This window comes from Sceloporus occidentalis, unplaced genomic scaffold (assembly GCF_023333645.1).
Source record: "Sceloporus occidentalis isolate IW3139 unplaced genomic scaffold, rSceOcc1.0.p SCAF_2, whole genome shotgun sequence".
NCBI classification, from domain to species: Eukaryota; Metazoa; Chordata; class Lepidosauria; order Squamata; family Phrynosomatidae; genus Sceloporus; species Sceloporus occidentalis.
The window spans coordinates 122,573,614-122,593,420 of NW_028316982.1; the positions used below are offsets into that span (position 1 = coordinate 122,573,614).

General features: G+C 40.6%; 1 protein-coding gene across 3 annotated transcripts in view; it reads right to left on the reverse strand.

Moving 5' to 3' along the window:
* Positions 1 to 4,734: 4,734 nt before the first annotated feature.
* The window catches only part of SEC24C (SEC24 homolog C, COPII component), a 60,220-nt gene continuing 45,147 nt past the window's right edge, over positions 4,735 to 19,807 (reverse strand). For all 3 annotated transcript variants that reach the window (XM_089510801.1, XM_089510800.1, XM_089510799.1), the window contains 9 exons: positions 17,771 to 17,941; positions 16,922 to 17,018; positions 16,592 to 16,737; positions 16,242 to 16,380; positions 14,423 to 14,541; positions 11,220 to 11,399; positions 7,714 to 7,905; positions 7,232 to 7,321; positions 4,735 to 6,853 (listed from right to left, as the gene is read on the reverse strand). In XM_089510801.1, coding sequence (XP_089366927.1) covers positions 6,713 to 6,853; positions 7,232 to 7,321; positions 7,714 to 7,905; positions 11,220 to 11,399; positions 14,423 to 14,541; positions 16,242 to 16,380; positions 16,592 to 16,737; positions 16,922 to 17,018; positions 17,771 to 17,941 — 1,275 coding nt within the window. In that variant the 3' untranslated portion in view covers positions 4,735 to 6,712. The remainder of the gene's footprint in view (positions 6,854 to 7,231; positions 7,322 to 7,713; positions 7,906 to 11,219; positions 11,400 to 14,422; positions 14,542 to 16,241; positions 16,381 to 16,591; positions 16,738 to 16,921; positions 17,019 to 17,770; positions 17,942 to 19,807) is intronic.

The following is a 19,807-nucleotide window of genomic DNA, read 5'->3' on the forward strand; positions in this document are numbered from 1 at the left end:
TTAGGTACCATCAATGTGCTGATGGAACTCAGCTCTATTTTATCTTGTTGTCAGAGCCACCTTGGAACTGTGCAAATGCTGGACCAGTACCTGGATGCGGTAATGGGCTGGATGGGGAGGCAATAAGATAAATCTGAATCCCAGTAAGATGGAGGCTCTGCAGGTTGGTGCTTCCCAGGTCACTTGACCTGCTCTGGATGGGATGGCACTCACCTTAAAGAACATGTACATCACTCGGGAGTACTCTTAGATCCATCTCTGTCACAGGAGGCCAAGTGGATTCGGTTAGAGTGCCTGGGGTCCAGTCTTGCCTTCATAGGGATAATCAGGCCAAAAAACCAAGACAATATGTAGGCATCTGACTCTTAACACTGTCACCTTTATTCTCCTGTATGATGAACATCTTTGCCTGATGAAGCCAGCTTTGAAAGCTTGCATGATGCATTTTCTGCATTTTGATGGGCCAATACAGGTATCGCTCATGTGGATTTTGCTGCATGGCCAACACAGCTAACTCTGAATGCAACTTTTTAAAGGACACTGGAACTATAATTCACTCCGCTGAGAGTGGAGCCCAGAAGTTCTATTTGAAACCTGGCCATGACTGGACTACTGGTCTTGGCTGTTCAGCACCAGCAGCACCAATGGTCTTACAGCACGAGACAGGACAATTGTCTATGATCACACCAGGGCTGCCTTACTCAGGATATGATAGGACAGGCAAGCTCTTCGGAGTCATTGTGAGTTCATAGAATCATAGTTGGAAGAGACCACAAGGGCTATCCACTCCAACCCTCTGCCATGCAGTAACTCACAATCAAAGCACCCTTGACAGATGGCCATCCAGCCCATTTGAAGACCTCCAAGGAAGGAGACTCCACCACTCTCTGAGGAAGTGTGTTCCACTGTCGAACAGCCCTTACTGTCAGGAATTTCCTCCTAATGTTGAGGCGGAATCTCTTTTCCTGGAGCTTGCATCCATTGTTTTGGGTCCTAGTCTCGGGAGCAGCAGAAAACAAGCTTGCTCCCTCCTTAATATGACATCCCTTCAAATATTTAAACAGGGCTATCATATCGCCGCTTAACCTTCTCTTCTCCAGGCTAAACATCCCTAGCTCCCTAAGTCGTTCCTCATAGGGCATGGTTTCGAACAGCCCTTACTGTTGGGACATTCCTCCTAAAGCGGCATCAGTACTGTACTCAAAAGCTGTGTTTACAGAACCCATATTCTGTTGTACGAGAGATCTAGAGAAAGTAATTTAGCTTAAGATGTCCATGGAGGTAGGAGCAGTCATACCTGTAAAGACAGCCCAGGATAAACTCCTGGATGTCACACTATAAATACTAGACTCAATGTGTATCACCTATCCTCAATTGAAATTGTTTTTTTAAATTGTTGTTGTGCGCCTTCAAGTCACTTCTGACTTATGGCAACCCTAATTTTTTTTTCTTGGCAAATTTCTTTGGGGGGAGTTTGCTGTTGCCTTCCTCTGAGGCTGAGAGTGAGACTGACCAAGATCACCCAGTGGTTTCCATGGCCAAGCTGGGATTCAAATCCTGGTCTCCAGTGTCCTAGTCCAACATTCAAACCGTTACACCATGCTATTCTTCTATTTTAAAGTAGCTCAGATTTATCTACCCTGGAGTAAATGAGGGGAGGAAGCTACACAGGAAAGCTAAGACCAACAGTGAGCCCCTACCAAGGATGGCCTAAAAAAGTGATATGGACCAAGTTGTTTTCAGTCAGGCCAATTTCACATCTTCACTTAGTTCTTCATAAAATACTTTGGTGTTATATATTAAAGGACATTGAGAAACATTAAGCCAATCAAAGCCAAAGGTATTCTCTTTTAAAGGAGGGGGAGTCCGGCTCTTTGGACGGGTGCGCATAGGTATTTCTGTAACTACTTCTAAACTATGCAAAATGGTCAAGAACGTTTGATGTGAAGAACATCTAGATGTGAAACGAAACACTGCTGTTTCCTAACTGTTCATTAGGAAGAATGTAAAATTATTTTAAAGGGTCTCTCTGTTCATGGCATCACTTTTTCAATGTTTTCTGCTCAGAAAAGGGTGGCAAGATGACAGTTTCAGATTAAATGATTGCAGTCATAAGATGAACTAAACAGAAAAAATAAGTAGCAAGAGGCAGTTGAACTACGAAGGTTATTGTGGAAGGCTATTATCTGGACAAATAGATGTAACTATAACAAATGTGGTAATTTTCAAACAAGTAGTCATATTTGTCTCTTATAGCATAAAAAGAAAAGGAGGAGAGAAAAAGAAATGTGGCAGCACCTTTAAGACTAACTGGTTTTTATTTTAGTGTGAGCTTTTGTGCCTCCTTCAGAGGCAGTACTGGTATAAACCATATTTATACAAGTGGGAGTGTGATAGTATTTTCAGCATTCAGGTCTTTCAGATCTTTACAGTGGTCAGTTAGTGCTGATCTTTGAAAGCAATACATCTGCTGAGCAAAACTCGGTTTTTCGGGGTTCAAAGCTCTCTCGGAGAAGATTCCTTTTGTTATATGTGCAGTATCAAGGACTCATGTACTAATACAGTGGACCCTTGTTATACGCTGGGGTTTGGTTCCAAGATCCCCCATGGATAACAGAATCCGTGTATGCTCGAGTCCCATTAAATATGACATAGCAAAATGGTGTCCCTTATAAAAAAATGGAAAATCAAGGTTTGATATTTGAAATTTATACTTTTTTTGAGCATTTTCAAACCGTGTATGCTTGAATCCATGTATAAGAAGGGCCAATTGTATTTGTATTGTGCCATCTCTTGTCCCTATATTAGCAGTCATATCAAGCATGTGAGTAGTTTTAAGATTTGGAGGCTGTCTGTAGACCTAGATAAGGCCTTCCTCCTGCCTTTATTGGCTTACAGACAGCCTCTAAATCTCAAAACAACTACTCACTTAGACCATGATACATAACATGTATGCTAATGCACGGACAAGACGCTGCCACAAACCCAGATGCCAACTCTGTCCCCACATCTACTCTGGGAGCAATATTACAGGTACCACTATCACCAAGAACATCAATGGTATGTATACTTTTCCTCCAGTATGATATATGCCATCCCATGCCAGCTATGCCCCTCTGCACTCTACATTGGACAAACAGGGCAATCTCTACTGGAAGAGGATTAATGGTCACAAACCTGACATTAGAAATGGAAATACTCTAAAAACAGTCACAGAACATTTGAGACTTCCTTGACATACAGTAAGGGATTTACGGATTGTGGTCCCTGAACAAGGAAATTACAAAGGAAGACTTAAAATGTGTGAGAAAAACAATGGCTTCATGACACACTACATATATGAGTGCAAGAGACGTTGGTACAGAGATTGGTAAGCAGATTTATTGCTTCATACACAAACACCAACTGACCACTGTAAAGATCTGAAAGACTTGTATCGCATCACCCAGCCCTTTGAAAATTTAGGACAAGGGACAAAGTTTGCATCTTTCTGGATCCTATTACATTTTGTACCACTCCCACAACTGTAGAAATGTGCTTTACATCTGTACTGTAAAGCATAAATATGCTTTATACTGGTACCACGTCTGAAGAAGTGGGTTTACATCTTAGCTCACTCTAAAATAAAAACCAGTCTTAAAGGTGCTGCCACACACACACACATCCCGCTAAAACAAGTATGTTAAAAGTGATCTGTACAAATAAAACTATTGGCTCTAATGTGAAAATATTTGTATGCTTCCTTGACTGCTTCTGGACTTGGAAACAGGAGTAACAATAAGATGCCCTACAACCATTCAACTATTTCAGAGTAAAAGGTGGTAGATGCGACACCAAAATGTGTGTTCTCAAACAGCCCTCCTGTCTCTCTCCTTTTACCTCCTGTCCCTTTCCCTTCAGTTAGCTGCTTCTCGTTGATGATTCCTGTCATGGGGTTTCTAAGGTTCACACTCCCTTGTTCTCTGCTTTCGAACCTCACAAAATAGGTAATCCAATTTAATATCTATTCCACCAATCTGTCCTGGGAGGACACTGCTGCCCATTCCACCATTGTTGTCATGAGCCTCTCTGCTCTGCATCATCCATTCCTCTGGCTTTGTGCCACTGGCTGCCATTACCCATTTTCCATCACTCCCCCATTCTGACACCAACAGCTGTAGCTCAAGACAGTTGCTGAGAGTCCACTAGATCCCAGGCCATGGTGCTCTCTGCAAAACGTAACTGAACAGATTGTTACATACAAATCTTTAAGGACAGCCCGATACTTTCTACACGTTGGACTACAAATCCCATCACCCCATCCGGCAATGTATCAATTCCTGGAAAGTACTAGGTTGGGAAAGGTAACTTATGAACTCCCAAAGCGGCACTTTTGAAGGAGTCAGCAACAAAATATTCTTCTTCCAGACAACGATATCAGCTGAAATATTATATGCAATTTGCTCTCAATCCTACATCCGTTCAGAAAATTCCACACCAATGTTAATAAAAACGTATCAGAATAGTACTTAAGAATTAATGAAATATTTTAAGTGTTTGCTAACAATATGCCAATCTCTGAGAAGGATGTTAGCTGAATTGATGGCTGAAATATGTATACCTAATAAGAGCTCAAGTCTTATAGAATTGTTTTCTCAGATCATTGCAAATAAAGAGTTTTATTTGCCACTATTGAACTTGATTTGAATCACCTGCACACCAGTTCATTCCCCTCCCCAAAATAGAGGGCTTGGAAAAAAATAATCAATATTTATTTACTAACAATGACATAAAATACATCTTCATATAATTATTTCTTTACAAATTAAAAGATGAATTGAAAAAAGTGAAGAAAGTCTTATGATCTTATTTTTCTTTTATATTAATTCTAGAAATCAGTTGTGAAAATCTGGTTCTTGAGCCTTGTTTTGGAGAGCAAGTATCTTTACTGGTGTAATCTCTACATTTTTGGTTAGGGTCAGCATTGTATGTTTTGGCCAGAGGCATGGGGGAGTGGCTCAGTCACACTTGCAAATAGACTGCTAAAAACTCCTTGGGATCTGGTCAGTTATAGTTCTTAATAGTTCTTGAGTATACCCCTTTGCTATGTAATGAAAGGGAAATGAGGAGGAAGACAAACTAGCTGCAACAGAAGGAAAATATTTACAAACACACACCCACACACACACACTATAGATTATGGGATTAGAAACCACACTCCTGGATTATTTAATCGGTCATGTACATAAGTTTGAAATTTCAATTTTCAATGGCAGATGGAATAAAGTTTTTACCTATACTCAGTCTTAATTCACCATTTGATTAAGCAATCTCTTTCCCTGCTTTTCTTTTTTTCAAGTTCAGTGCTTCTGTTCCCTCAATACATTCAGGCCATTGCAAGAATATATAAGTACTGCATTCTTTAAAAATAATTAGTTTCCCTTTGAAACTTGAAGAGCCATTAGACTTTCTGAAGTCTGAAACACATCACTTTTTCACTACAAAAATCACTTCTGCCTACTCCAAGTAAAATGCCTTCTGCTCACCACTGGAGAGGTCAGCCGTAAGTAGACTTCTTATTTGAAGTACAATACTACCAACACAGCATCTGGTATATGAGACTGCTGGACCAGTAAGAATCACTCAGGATATAACCTTTTAAGTGCTGTTAGTTTATCAGAGGTCAAAATTATTCGAAACTGCTAAGGGCTTCAACTTCAGCAAACACTGTGACATGATTCGAACCTTATTTTACATGAATTACTCATTTCATATGGTGCTATAGGACTCAGTGCTCCTTGGGTACAATTCCAACTATTCATCTCCAAACATCCTCCTCTGTCATTTTTGACACTCTGTGTTATAAACATTACTTTCTAAAATGAAAATAAGGGAAAGTACAACCATCTTAAGAAAATATTCCAAGAAAAATCTTGCACTTGAATGGAAAGAGGCAACAGGCATTAAATCAAGAAGACACTGGCAAAAGAGGAAAAAAGATGCTCTGTTTCCCAGAAAGGGTGGTGGGAATATCTGTTCATAATAATATAGATTTCACTTTTCCAGAAACAGCACCTGCTCATTACCACCCACTTACTCCAAGGCAGATATGCATAGTAACACAACAACAGTGAAGGCATGTCTACTCTGCTTTCCTGGCTTGGAGCTCAGGCAATATTTTCTAAAACACCACTCTACAATTTGTGGACACTGAATTATTCCCTCCAGATGTAAAAGAGTTGCTTGAATTTTTTATCCAGCATCTTCCTTTTGACAGAGCAGGGCCTGCCAACCACATTTCCCTATTTTGCTTCTTTTGATTCAGATTATCACATGAGCAAATGCAGCAGCCATTGTGTCGTTTTGAGAAGCAATCACCTTTTCACCTGATGCTGAATCATGTACAGAGAATTCAAAAGACATTTCTTAGAACAGAACGGGGGTGGTGGGAGGCAGGGAGTGTAGAAGCCTGCCAAGCACAGTAAGAGAGAGACCCAGGCTTAAGACCTGGAATCAAAGAATGTTTTCCTCCATCCTAAATACGTGTTTCATCTGTCCATGCCTCACTCTCTCGAAGGGTCTGGGAGATACTGAAACAGTTTATGCACAGTATATTAAAAATTATGGAATTGTACAGGTTTCTATATTGTTCTTTTCGGAGGAGTTGGGCCCATTCCTCAGGCAGTTAGTGAACATAGAAGTGTCAGTGCTGGAATCCAGCATAACTCCAACTCTAGCTCAGCAACTGGCGAATCTCCTTGTGCATGTGACAGAGGAAATCCACATATGAAGCCCCCCCATTCATGCTCTTATCTTCAGACAAAAAGTGTTTGAACAGCAGATCTAATTTGTCTTCTTGCTTCACAACCATGAGCTGTAAGTAAAAGAAAATATTTATTAGATATGAGGTGATGGTGACTTTGGTGTAAAATATTAGTGGAGCCTGAAGAAATTTGAGTTTTGGTTAGTTGTTCAACGAAGAAGTATCTGTAGAACCAGAAAATATCCAATCTAATACATGGATATCCTTTGGCTTCCTGCATGTAACACAGCCCCTCTCCTAAAAGATGCACTGAAAATACAATGCCAGAAACCATACAAGAAAGGACAGCCACTACAGATCCATTCATCAAGAATAGTACTGTGCATTGTTTCAGATTTTTCACACGCAAAACTGTATAAGTTCTTTGATGCAGAGGGCCATAAGATTTAGTGAGAATACTTTTCATCATCTTAAGCAAGAATCAGTTACCTTCATATAGCGTGGCCTTTGAGACTGGAACATTTCAATGATGGATCGTACTCTCTTTGAAAAGGGATTGTCCAAAACTGGTAGCATACACTAAAAATATAAAGAAGGTTACAGAGAAAATTAAGAATCTCCTAACTATATCAATAATTTAAATAAATTCTAAGCACATTTTTTTTTCATTTAAGTTATTAGTCACAAACATGCGCAAGTTGTGGACACACTCAACAGACAGGCTGGAACTTTTCACAACTAACAAGGAGGAAAATCATTAAGGCATCGGAACACTCAAATGCATCACAAACACAATTTTGCTCTACTTAAAGGAGGCTAACACACCCTTGCTGAAGGATTAAATTTTTCTTGCAGCATTACTCTTCTGGTCCTTAAATGTACGTATGCCAAATCTTGCAGGAAAATTCTGCAAATTGTAAAGATCAGATATGACAACACCTAAATAATCTCATTCAATTTAATCTACTCACCACAGAGCTGTTAATCTGGCTGAATGATGACACGCCAAAGAGGTTTTGGATCAGCCCCTGCTGAACATTCACTCCTACCCACAAAAATATATTCAGCCCATTTTCAAGTAGGTATATATCACCCTTGGAGAGACGCTCTTCAGAATTTCTGATTGCTGTTGGTAAGGAATCGCTATTGAAGTCTACTTTGGTCTGCAGAGAGAGAATTAGAAACATTGTCCTGCTGGACACTTCCACATCACAACGGCATTTAACCAAACTACGTATATGTCAACTGAGCTTTGCAACAGATTGTTGTAGAACTGGACACTATTCCAAATCCTAATCTTCAACTCATTAAGCTACATTAATAGTCTTCACATTTGCAGAGTAACCTCAAAATAAATTGTTCTCTGATATCAACAGTATGTGTATAAACCAGGGGTAGGCAACCTTTTTGAGCCGGGGGCCAGGTTGCTGTCCCTCAGACAACTGGAGGGCCGAAAGGGGGTGGGGGTGGAGCTTCCACCCTCCAGGGGCGGAGCCGTGTGCTGGGGGGCAGAGCTTCCACCCTCTGGGGCGTCGCTTTCTCTGCTCCCTTTCCCGACCTCCAGCTGTCTGAGAGACAGCTAGAAGTGGGGAAGGGGATTGGGAGAGGGGGTGACAGGTGCGCGCCTGCTCCTCCTGCCCTTCCTTGGCCCCCAGCTGCCTCTCAGAGACAGCTGAGAACCAGTAAGGGCCCGTGAGGGGCAGGAGCAACAGGCGCACAGCCCCTGCTCCTGTCCTCGGAGCTTTGCCAGGCCTGAGGTAACCTCCGAAGGACACCTCAGGGCTGCCAAAGGCCCGCGGGGAGGAGGAGGCGTGTGCCTGTCCTCTCCTCCTTGGCCTCTTCCTTCGGCCGAACGGGCTCCAAGGGGCCCTTTCGGCTGAAGGGGGCGGCCAAAACCACTCTCATTGTTAAAACAGACCTTTTAGCATTAAAAGCACTGAAAATACACAGAAATGCACTTTGGAAAGTCACACTGGCCTGTTACAGACTGCCAAAATAAAGCTGCTTCGGGTCTCTTTGGAGGTATGCTGTTTAAATGATGCATGCACCCTAAGAATCCGGAAGCTTCACCAAAGCTGCACTCCAATGCTTAGGACTGGAGTGTGGCTTTGGCGCGACCTCCGGACTCTTAGGACTCATGCATCATTTAAATAGCATACCTCCAAAGAGACCCGAAGCAGCTTTATTTTGGCAGTCTGTAACAGGCCACTGTCTCACCTTCAGAAAGAGTCTTCTTCTTCCTCCTCCTGATCCTGATCCTTCCTTCCTTCCTTCTTCTTCCTTCCTACTCCTCTTCCTTCCTTCCTTCCTGCTCCTCCTCCTTCCTTCCTTCCTCCCTCCTCCTCCTCTTCCCTTGCGGACCCCTGCCTCCCTCTCGCCAGGCCCGCGGCTGTGCAGCAACCGCGGGCTTGGGGAGAGGGACGAGGGGGACCCCTGCCTCCCTCTTGCCAGGCCCTTGGCTGGGCAGCAACTGCGGGCTTGGGGAGAGGGACGAGGGAGATCCCCACCTCCCTCTCGCCAGGCCCGCGGCCCCACAGCCTCTCCCTGCCCCCTGGGAGGGCTGAAGCCTTCCCAGAGGGCGGGGGAAGGAGCGCGCCGGTGGCAAACGCTGCCGATTGGCGGGTTTGCCGGCAGCCCCACAGCCTCTCCCCGCCCCCTGGGAGGGCCAACGCCTTCCCAGAGGGTGGGGGTAAGGAGTGTGCCGGCGGCAAACGCTGCCGATTGGCAGGTTTGCCGGCAGCCCCACAGCCTCTCCCCGTCCCCTGGGAGGGCCGAAGCCTTCCCAGAGGGCGGGGGGAAGGAGCGCGCCGGTGGCAAACGCCGCCGATTGGCGGGTTTGCCGGCGGCCCCACAGCCTCTCCCCGCCCCCTGGGAGGGCCAAATCCCTTCCCAGAGGGCAGGGGGAAGGAGCGCGCCGGTGGCGGCAATCAGCGGCAGGGCCGGCCTGGGGCTGCTCCTATGGTCTCCGCGGGCTGGATCCGGCCCGCAGGCCGTAGGTTGCTGACACCTGGTATAAACAGTTCACAATTTTTGGCTGGTCTTGTTAACCAAACAACAATTATGATAACTTGGATCACAGATTGGCCCAAATACTTCAATTTTAATTTTTGTCCTTCCCAACATGGTGACTGGAAATTAGGACATTTCACTTCTGGTAATCATTTTGGGAAAACAAACATGAAAATAGACTCCACTGTCTCAGCCATTTTAAGACTGAAGGCACAAAGAGGATCCATTTCATTACAAACAGCAACAGATTCATTAGCATAAGCAGCTCCAGAGGAGGCAGCCATTGCACAAGGGAGGGGTTCTGTTGTGTGTGCATCTTTGCAGCACCTGAAGGAAACAGATAAAACTGCACACATGTCCTGAACTACACAGACATGCTTTGGGGCCAAGAACTGGAGCCAAATTTAGTGAATTTGGCTTTAACTTTCCCCATCCCAAGGGCATGTTTTAGAGGGAGGTGTGAAAAGAAGAGAAAAATATCAGAAAGGGAGGGGGAACTAGTGAAGGAGAAAAACTAACGTGGGTAACCAAAAGGTAAGAACTTTTCCCCATTTAATTATAAGATTGAGAAAGAAGAAAGAAGGAAAGAAGAGAGATTTAAATTGAAGAAATAAGGCCAGAGAAAGGGAAGAAATGGGCATACAGCATTTGCTGGGTGGGGCAATAAGAAGCAGCAGGAAGAGATGAGGCCCAATTGAGGTTCATGTTAAGCACCTAGGTATCGTGCCTAACCTAGGGATCAACAGGAATTGACCCATTAATGCATGGATCCTTTTCCAATGGCTGAGACTGCCATTGTCCAAGGGATGATAGAGGCAGCAGGAGACAAGCTTATGGAATCCATTCTGAAATCACTGCATCAGCTGCCAGTGAGCTATCAGCCCACTTAAGATACTGGTATTTGTGCATAAAGTCCTAAATGGCTCAGGATCCAAGTACACAGAATAACACCTTTCAAGTATGAATGTTACTTGATCATTAAAATTGACTGGGCAAATTCAGCCTGTAGTGTACCCATGAGGTGGTGTGGTCCACAAAGCCAACATGTATGGCCGGACCTTCTCTGTGATGGTACCCTAGCTTTGGAACTTTCTTCAGCTACAGATCTGACTTCTGCTTTGCATTGTTTCCTTGTATTTTATCATGTATTTGATTTGTGATTTTCAGCATTTGCAATTTGTGATTTCATGTTTGCTTTTTATGCAAATTGTTAGCTTGCTGTTCACCGCTATGATCTTTGGAATAGCGGTATATAAATAAAACAAATTATTATTATTATTAAAAAGGAAAGGATATAAATCCAGACAGCAAGAACAGTTGTCTGGAGCTGTAGCCCCTGGAGAAAGATTTTGATTAAGAGTTCTTCCCATCTCACTTCCTACCCAAAGTATCCACATTTTTAAACTTATTCCATGAACTACGTATATGTTTAAGCAATTAAAAGCATTTCATATGAAGATAAACATACCAATGGTAATAGTCGGGGGTAGAAGAAAACATTTGTTTCTGCCACATCCATTGAGGTGACTAGCTGACGGATATAGGAGCGGTCATCAGTAGTGACTTCTGAGCCAGGCTGGAGTACATCGCTTTTCAAAACACAATTGAGATACACAGGGAGTAGTTTCATGCATTCAGGGAGAATCAACTAAAAGTAACAAAGAAGGAGATAAAGATCAATTAAGAGAAACCACTATGAGTTTTATACAAGGTCAGCAGAACCACCAGTAACTTTAGCACAGATATAAAACACAAGTATCTACTACAGACCAAAGTAACAATACTACAGGAAAAACACATATTTTTATACACTGTATTTCAAATTACAACGGCAACTGTGCTATCTATCTAAAATATCTGGTTGGATCTCAGAAATTCTTTCTTGTGGCGACATTTCAAAATCTTTTAACTATGAACTCATCCAATGCACATAAGCAATCTGTTTCTTGTTCTACACCATTCAGTCAGCAGTGTGCTGTTTAGTACAGACACCAAATGATGTCACTCTGCTATCTTGGCAATCCTGGATAAGCATAGAGAAGCAATTTTACCAGTGTTACCTAGAAAAAAACATGGACACACATTCTGGTGTCTGGATTATCTTTGACAGTGGCTTACTCACCCAAACTATACCTTGGGATGGATATTAATAAAGGTCAGAATTTAATATGAATTGTTAGAAAATGTTGTTACTCTTCTACATAAAAAGCAACCCACTGGCTTTCCTCTCATAGATTTGATGATTCAAGGATTTAATTATCTCTAGGTCCTCAACAGCAATTCTATGGCCAACTTCCAGCAGTCATGCTTGAGGAACTACAGTTTCCTTGAGAAAACATTTCCCTAGTCCTCCAAGACAATTCTTGAGTCACACTGGGGTACCAACATATTCCTCAAGAAGTGTTAATAACATTCATGATTTTTATTTATATTTATTTATATTCACAGTTTTCCCTCTTTTGTGTGTGTGTGTGTGTGGGGGGGTGTTGATTGACCCTAACTCCCACAGATATAAAAGACCAGAAGCTACTTCTCTTTGTCTTCAAAAGAAAAGACCCCAAATACTATTCCTGTGAGAATAAAAATGGGTACACTTAGTTCATCTTATTCATGGATTTTTTATCGATGGATTCAACAACTGATGGCTTGAAATTAATTTTTTTAAAAATCCAAAAAGCAAACTTTGATTTTGCCATTTTATATAAGGGATATAATTTTACTACACTACTGTATTTCATGGGACCTTAGGATCCACAGATTTTGGGGTCCACAGGGGATCCTACAACTAAACCCCAGCAGATACCAAGGGCCCATTTTATAAGGCATTAGCAATTATTGTAGGTAAGGAATAGAAGCAGACAGTTCTTAACTTTAACAAAATTATTATTATTTTAGATCTGAGTTTCTCCACTGAGACTATTAAGTGAATACCATTAATTATAAAGCACATAAGGTGCTGCTGTGCACCTTCAAATCATTTGAAACCTATGTCAGCCCTAAGAAGAACCTATCATGGGATTTTCTTGGCAAGATTTGTGAAGTTTGCCTTTCCCTTTCCCTTTGAGGCTGAGTATGTGTCTTGCTCATGGTCATTCAGTGGTTTCCATAGCTAAACAGGAATTCAAATCCTGGTCTCCAAAACCTTGAGTGCTTCAGGCAACCATATTAAGGGTCCAGACCAGAATTTTTTACAGGACATGCTGGAACTAACAGGAGGCTGTGGTATAGCTGAGTGTGTGCATGTCAAAAGTGGGGCAGTATCATAAACTAAACTCAGTATGCTCAAATGTTTTTTAACAAAAAGAGATTTCTCAGTTTCAAACATAAACTTTCTCAGGAAACCCACTCTGTTTCTCAGTAGTTTCACTTCAACAACTCTGCAGGGGAGAATGCTATAGAATGTCTACATTGCTGGTCTAGTTCTGTACAAACTGTGCAACAGAACATCACTTCAGGTGATACTGGGTGTTAACAAGTTGGTACGGCCACAGGTGGGAAATCAAATAAGGAGTTAATAATTGTAAGATGATGAGATTTTGAATTAAAATTAACCAATATGAGCTTGTATATATGTTATCCATGGACATCATTTAGGCAATTATGTAATTTAAGACTATCTTTGTCCTTTTCTAAAAACTCTCATGTGAAAGAGAAACTCAAATGTACAATGTTCAATGACACACAACACAGACTGAACAGTGTGTGAACTACAATCTTCAAAAGCAGTGAAAAACTATTATTGTCATTTACAGAAGCAAAAAGCTGCCTAGCATGCATAAATGAATGTAACCCAAATATTTTCAAGCATTTGCTACTTTTATTTCTAAAACAGCTAATTTTTGTAGAAACAACCTTCCATTTTAGCCTCATTACGCTGATCTTTTCTAAACCACTAATGTTGCTCTCTCCACGTATCACAACTTGGGGGCGAAATATCTGTGCATCCAGGAGTGGCCAGAAGCCACCCCCAGCACAGTCGCCTGGGGACTGCGGCAAACATATGTTGTGGTCCCAAGGGTGCCTCCAGCTAGTCCCAAATGGACCATAGCAAAGAGTACATCTTCACCTCCTTCAAAGTTAGTTTTCGACTGCCTTAGATAACTCCAGCATGACTTCCAGGCACTCTGGAGGCAAGTGTCATGTAAATGCCATGACCTAGAGTGGCCAGAAGTCACCCCTGTCTGTTTCAGGTACTGCTGTTTTCATTTTCTAGCCCCTTCTAGCTGGATATGTTACAATGCACTAATTTTATTTTAGAAAAATCACTGATATTTGTACTTTTTAACTATATATACGTGATGAGGAATTTAATTGGTCAACATAGATTCTATGTACTCTCACTGTTGCTAAAATGTACTCATAATTCAAGATTGGAACAATAAAAACTCATCCATTGTTCAATGGTTAGAATATCTTACTTGATTTAGCTACAAACGAACATGTATTTTACACACATCAACATCAAGAAAATGTATTTCTGGAAATATGGTCAGCATATATGATTGCATATGTCTACCCATGGGCATATTCACATACTCCTGTGTTTCCTTTCTTTTTCTCTCACTTGTGGTTTTCTATTTTCCCTTTTCTTTGTAATTATTACTTTTTATAATCCAATTATCTATTTATTTATTTTAAAAAGGAGGACAACATTCAAGCCAAAATAATTACCTGTCCAGCAGAAGAGGGGCTAGCACAGTTTTTCCGATAGCATGCCAAGATCTGGGCACACTGATTTATCAGAGTATCTCTTACTGTCTTGATTGGATTGTTCAGAACTCCCCGATATGCTTCAATGAAAAAAAAATATCTAAATTATTGGAAAGTCATACACATATTGATGGAAACAGTTTTTTTGGAAAGCTTCTCTGCTTGTCAAAAAGCTTCTTTGCCTGCAGCTCAAACACTATAACCCTGCCCCCATTAAAGAAATGGGGAAATACCATCTTAATTATTTATACTCATTCATAAATTGAAATATTTTTGACAAAAATCAACTCCAAATACCTGGGTCAACATATACATTGGTCAGTGCTGGAACAGGGACTCAGTGCAAAGACAATGACAAGAGACAAAGGCAAGAAGCCCCTTGTGACCTGGAAGGGCATGGAAATAGAGCTCCTATCCCATTGCCCTTCTCTTGCCCAAACCAGAGAAAGGAAGGCAGCCCTCCCTCCTTCCCACCTTTTTCAGACCAAGTGGAAGAAATGTGGGGGAGACTGAAGAATGTGGCATGCCCACTATTTTGGGTGCTTGGGGGTGAAGCAAAGCAGAGGCAGCCATTTTTAATAGGGCCTTACTGTATACGTCTCATAAGGCTTGGTAGTCTTTCTACAGAGAAGCTTATACTGTAAGCCCCTATTAAAAATTACTATCACAGTCTCTCTGCTTATACAGTAACTTCTATTAAAAATGGCAGCCACTGCGCCACTCAACCTAAAGTGCCCAAAACGGAAGGCATGATGTATTCTTCAGGCTCCCCCATGTTGCTACTGAATGCGGCTCAGGCCAAAATAAATGGTGAGGAAGGAGAGAAGGCTGCCTTTCTCTGGTTTGGACAAGGAATGAGTAATGGGGTGGGAACACTGCTTCCATGCCAAGAGGGGCTTCCCACCCTTGTCTCTTGTCACTGCCTTCACATTGGATCCCTAACAGAGGCACCTTGCTTTCTCCTGTACCCCCTTTCCCCCAGGCTGCACTGTCATTCTTTTTTCTCATTTATATTTCTTTCCCTGCCTGCATTTGTATTTATGTAGGTGTTTTAAGATTAGCAAAGCCATTAACCCCTCAAATAAACAGATCTCTCCTTCCCTTCAGCTCTTCCTAAGTATTTTCTTTCTATATATTTTTAAAAGGAGAAGAAAATATTTTTATATGCCCCTAAGTTTTATCTTTGACTTATTCACAGGTCATACCAAAATCCATAATTTTGGCCCCAAACCTGTCCTTGGCTTTGAAATGAGTATATATGGTAGTTTGTTTTGAACAAGGGATGGATGGCTCAGTCACAATATGACTTAGCGTTCATAAGTTTTTTTCAACACATACAATTTGGATTTTGTGAAGGATATCCAGTTTCCCTATAAACATCAGAATTCTGTGGCATCCGAAACATTAACACATTGATTTTGATATGACTTTTTATGGACAATAGCTCATTTAATCAGATGCACTTTAAATGTTCTTGGTAGTCACAGAATCAACTTACAAAATGCTTAAGTTGCTGGTGAACCTTGTGTAACTTATTTTTTCTTACAGCCACTGCATGAACTCATTGTGTGAATAGACCCTCAAGGCAGCAGGTTCTTTACTGGTTAGGATGCTCTCATGTAGAAATCAACTCGTCATAGTACAATCTTACATTTTAACAGTATCAACATGAAGAGCAACCACAGGCATAACATGGGAAGTATTCAAACAGATATTTTCCTGCAGCCCATCCCCAGAAAGGTTTCTCTGTAAATCAAGCTGTAAGAGGGCAGTCCATTACCGAATTTGGCTAAGTAGTTGATAAGTGTGTCTGTCTCACAGTTTCGATAAAGATCAGCCAGCTGTGTACAGCAGTTCAAAGAGAGGTTATGAATACGCAGTCGCCTCTGTCCTGCACAGCTTGTATATAATACAGCACACTACAGGAGAGAAATCACAAGCAGATGTATTAGAGTTTCTGTGTAAAACAAACCAACTCAAGTTCAGATGTTCACAACCACTTTTACATAATTACAATGTCTCACCTACTACATGTTTGAATAGCATAAAGTATTACAGGACCTGAAGTATTCAGTATTTAAGCAAAAGAGGACAATTGTAAAGAAATATTAGCCCTTTAATGTATATTACCTGAAGAAGTGCTCCAGTTTCTTCATTCAGCTTATCATCGTGTTTGAACTCTACTGTGACTGTTTTGTCACAATCTAATCCTGCCAGTTCTACATCAGTTGTGTTGCTCATGTAGAAAGCTCCAAAGAAGTCCGTCGCTCGAATACCTAGGAGGCAGAAAAACAACTAGTAAGGAAATGCTTGAGATGTCTCTCCAGAAGGCCATGACTGACCAAAAGGTGCTACCACTGATGGTGAGCAAGACAAACTGCAAGCTAACTTTAGCAGATTTTAAAATAATCTCTACTCACCCCTGTAGAGCATATACACTATGCATTCATAGGTACTCACCAGTGCTTGTGCGTACCCTCATCACAGCATCAAAACCAACTTCTTTCTGAACATCTCGACGCAAATCGTTCAAGAAGCGCTCCTGATCTGTTTCCACCTAGTAAACACAACCAGTTTTCAGGATTCCATGTAGTTGGTATGGAGGTGACCTATGGATGTCAAAGTCTTACCAGTCCTGGGAACTGTTTTATAGCTCCAGTTTATAAAGGAACCAGTATCTAATTCAGTTAAATACACAAACTATACATTCTCTTCAAGATTTTTTAAAAAAAACTATTAGCTGTACACTATATTGCAATGCACAAATCTAGAAGGACTTTCTCATTTGATCACTAGTCAGCAAAAGTATGAGTTTTCAAGTTAACATAAACCAGAAAAGTCATTTGCTGATGTAGGAATATTTTTAACATTTAATTCTTAGGGAATTACAAATTAAGGAAAATATCAAATCTATGTATTTATTCAGTGTGTGCTGGGTAACCCGAAGGAATTAATCTGAACAAGTCAAGATTTTCTTCCAAGAGAAAGTCATTTCCAGAAATATTTCTTTTCCTGCACTTTCATAAACATGTATACTGATCTCTTACTGACCAATTTGGATTGGTATTTGAGAGCACACACCTTCAGGCTTCAGAAAAATCAGGCAAAGCACTGGCCAATCGCTGAAGTCAAAGGAGGACCGTTTTTTCTGTAACTAGAAAGAACTCATATATTTGCATATCAACACAGTCTGAACCAACCAACACTTTTTGATTTATTTCTATCATTTCTCCTTTGAGAGCAGCATGGCAACTACTGTCTACAAAACAACTTATGCTAAGCATGCATGAAAACCAAAACAAAGCATACCTGGAAAAAGGTGTATTTATAAAGGGAGCCACCTGTCTGATATGGAACAACCCCTAAGGTAGCCACATCCAAATACTGGTTTGGAAAAAGGAACAGATCCACACAGCAGCCTTGTGCTACACATTCCTTGGCTAAATTACTATAGAAGCTTGTCTGAGGCTGGAAAAGTGTCTAGGCAAAGGGGGGGAAAGAAATGGTACAGAAAAGACAGAAAAGAAGGTAATACTAAGCACATGTGTGTTTCAAAACTTCTTAAAAATACAATAGTTTCAGACCATCCCCTCTGTTCTCACAATATGTCAGAATGTGCATTACTTTTAGTCTTTCTGGGACATTAAAATGACTCAACACTATACTCTGTAATCAATACTGAGATTAGCTTTTCACCTTCCAAATCCTTGACAAACTAACATTTCAGTTTAGCAACATTTATGTTCAGCAGGCAGACAAAAGGGAAAGAAAAGGGTTGGGATGCAGCACTTGAAAACATTATTTAAAATTGTGTTTAAATCTTGCTTGGCGTGTTGTTTTGGAAATAAGCTACAGAAACTATTGAAAAGCAAAATTTCTATGGTAAGCATCTTGTAACATAGTTTAACTGTGTGGTAAACTACTTTGCTTTGGTATAGTAAACTCAATCTAGGAAAACTCTTGCCAAGAAAATGATCACTTGGTGAAGGTTAAACTGTCTAGAAAAATGAGAAGCCAGGATATGAGTTTTTAAGGGGTAGAATTTGGTCCTATTTTTACTTATTTACTTTTTATGATGCTTTTCACATAAAAAGGGACCCAAGGTAGCTCACAAGACAAAAACACTTTAAAAATATTTTTTTAAAAAATAACAATTAAAACAACCTAGTTTAAACAGTGTAAAATTAAGATTAAAAACATACAGAATGTTTAGATGGGAGAGTGAGTGGTTGATACCTCCTGTGAACAATCATTCTAGGAAGGGTGAAGATACAATCCAGCCGTACCTGTGGCTGTATATATTTACTGCTTATGATCTTGTCTACTTCTTTCATAGTTGCCCTTCCCATCCCTAGCCTTCTTATCTCTTGACTGCAGTCTCTATCTGATCAAAGTTTGATCCAAGGAATGGGATCTCACTGATTTCTTCATTGTCTAGGTTGAATTTATGCAGTTCCTCTGTCATTATTTTTGTTTTCTTTATATTCAGCATTAAGTCTGCCTTTGGACTTTCTTCTCTGACTTTCCTTAGTAATTGTCCCAAGTTGGTGATACTTCCTGTTAGTAGTATAGTTTTATCTCCATGTCTTAGATTATTGACATTCGTTCTTCCTATCTTCACTCTTCCTTTTTCTGAATTCCAAACCTGCTCTTTGTATATTTTCTGCATGCAAGTTGAACAAACAGTGTTCTAGAATGCAATTTAGTCTAAATTATTTTTTGGCCTCACAATTTCTAAGGGACAAAAGTTTTGACTTCTCTGTGTACTTTCTTGTGGGTTTTTTTAATCTTTTGATCAGATTGTTTCTGCTGGTCTATGACTGTAATAAAGATTCTATTCTGTTCTACTGTATTCTATTCTATTAGGCTGTTGTGTGTTTTAGTCATTTAAATTCATTAAGCATGCATTGTCATCATTTCTAAAATTCATTGCTGCAAAATTAAATCAAAAAATCAATTTCAGTAAATTAATCATGTTATTAAAATTCACTGCAGTTGGTATATTTGAATAATTGCAGGTATTTTGAATCCTTTTACCCATTTCCGCATTCATTAATTCTTTAACTATGTTTTTATTGCAGAGATATCATAGGGTTGCTGTACTGAATTACTGAACTCTGCTACAATGTCATTAATAGAACTGTGAACCTGTACCTGGGTCTGAATAAACATCACAGTCAGATAATTCAAAAACTTTTTTTCTGAGTGACAGCGGTGCTTCTTGAATTTAAAGAACACATTTTTCTCTGGTGTCTGCTAAAGCTTATGCTATGGCAGTGACAGCAGCAAAGAAATTCTTCACTTGCCACAACTGCATCTGTATAGTGTCATCTAGTAGATCTTTCT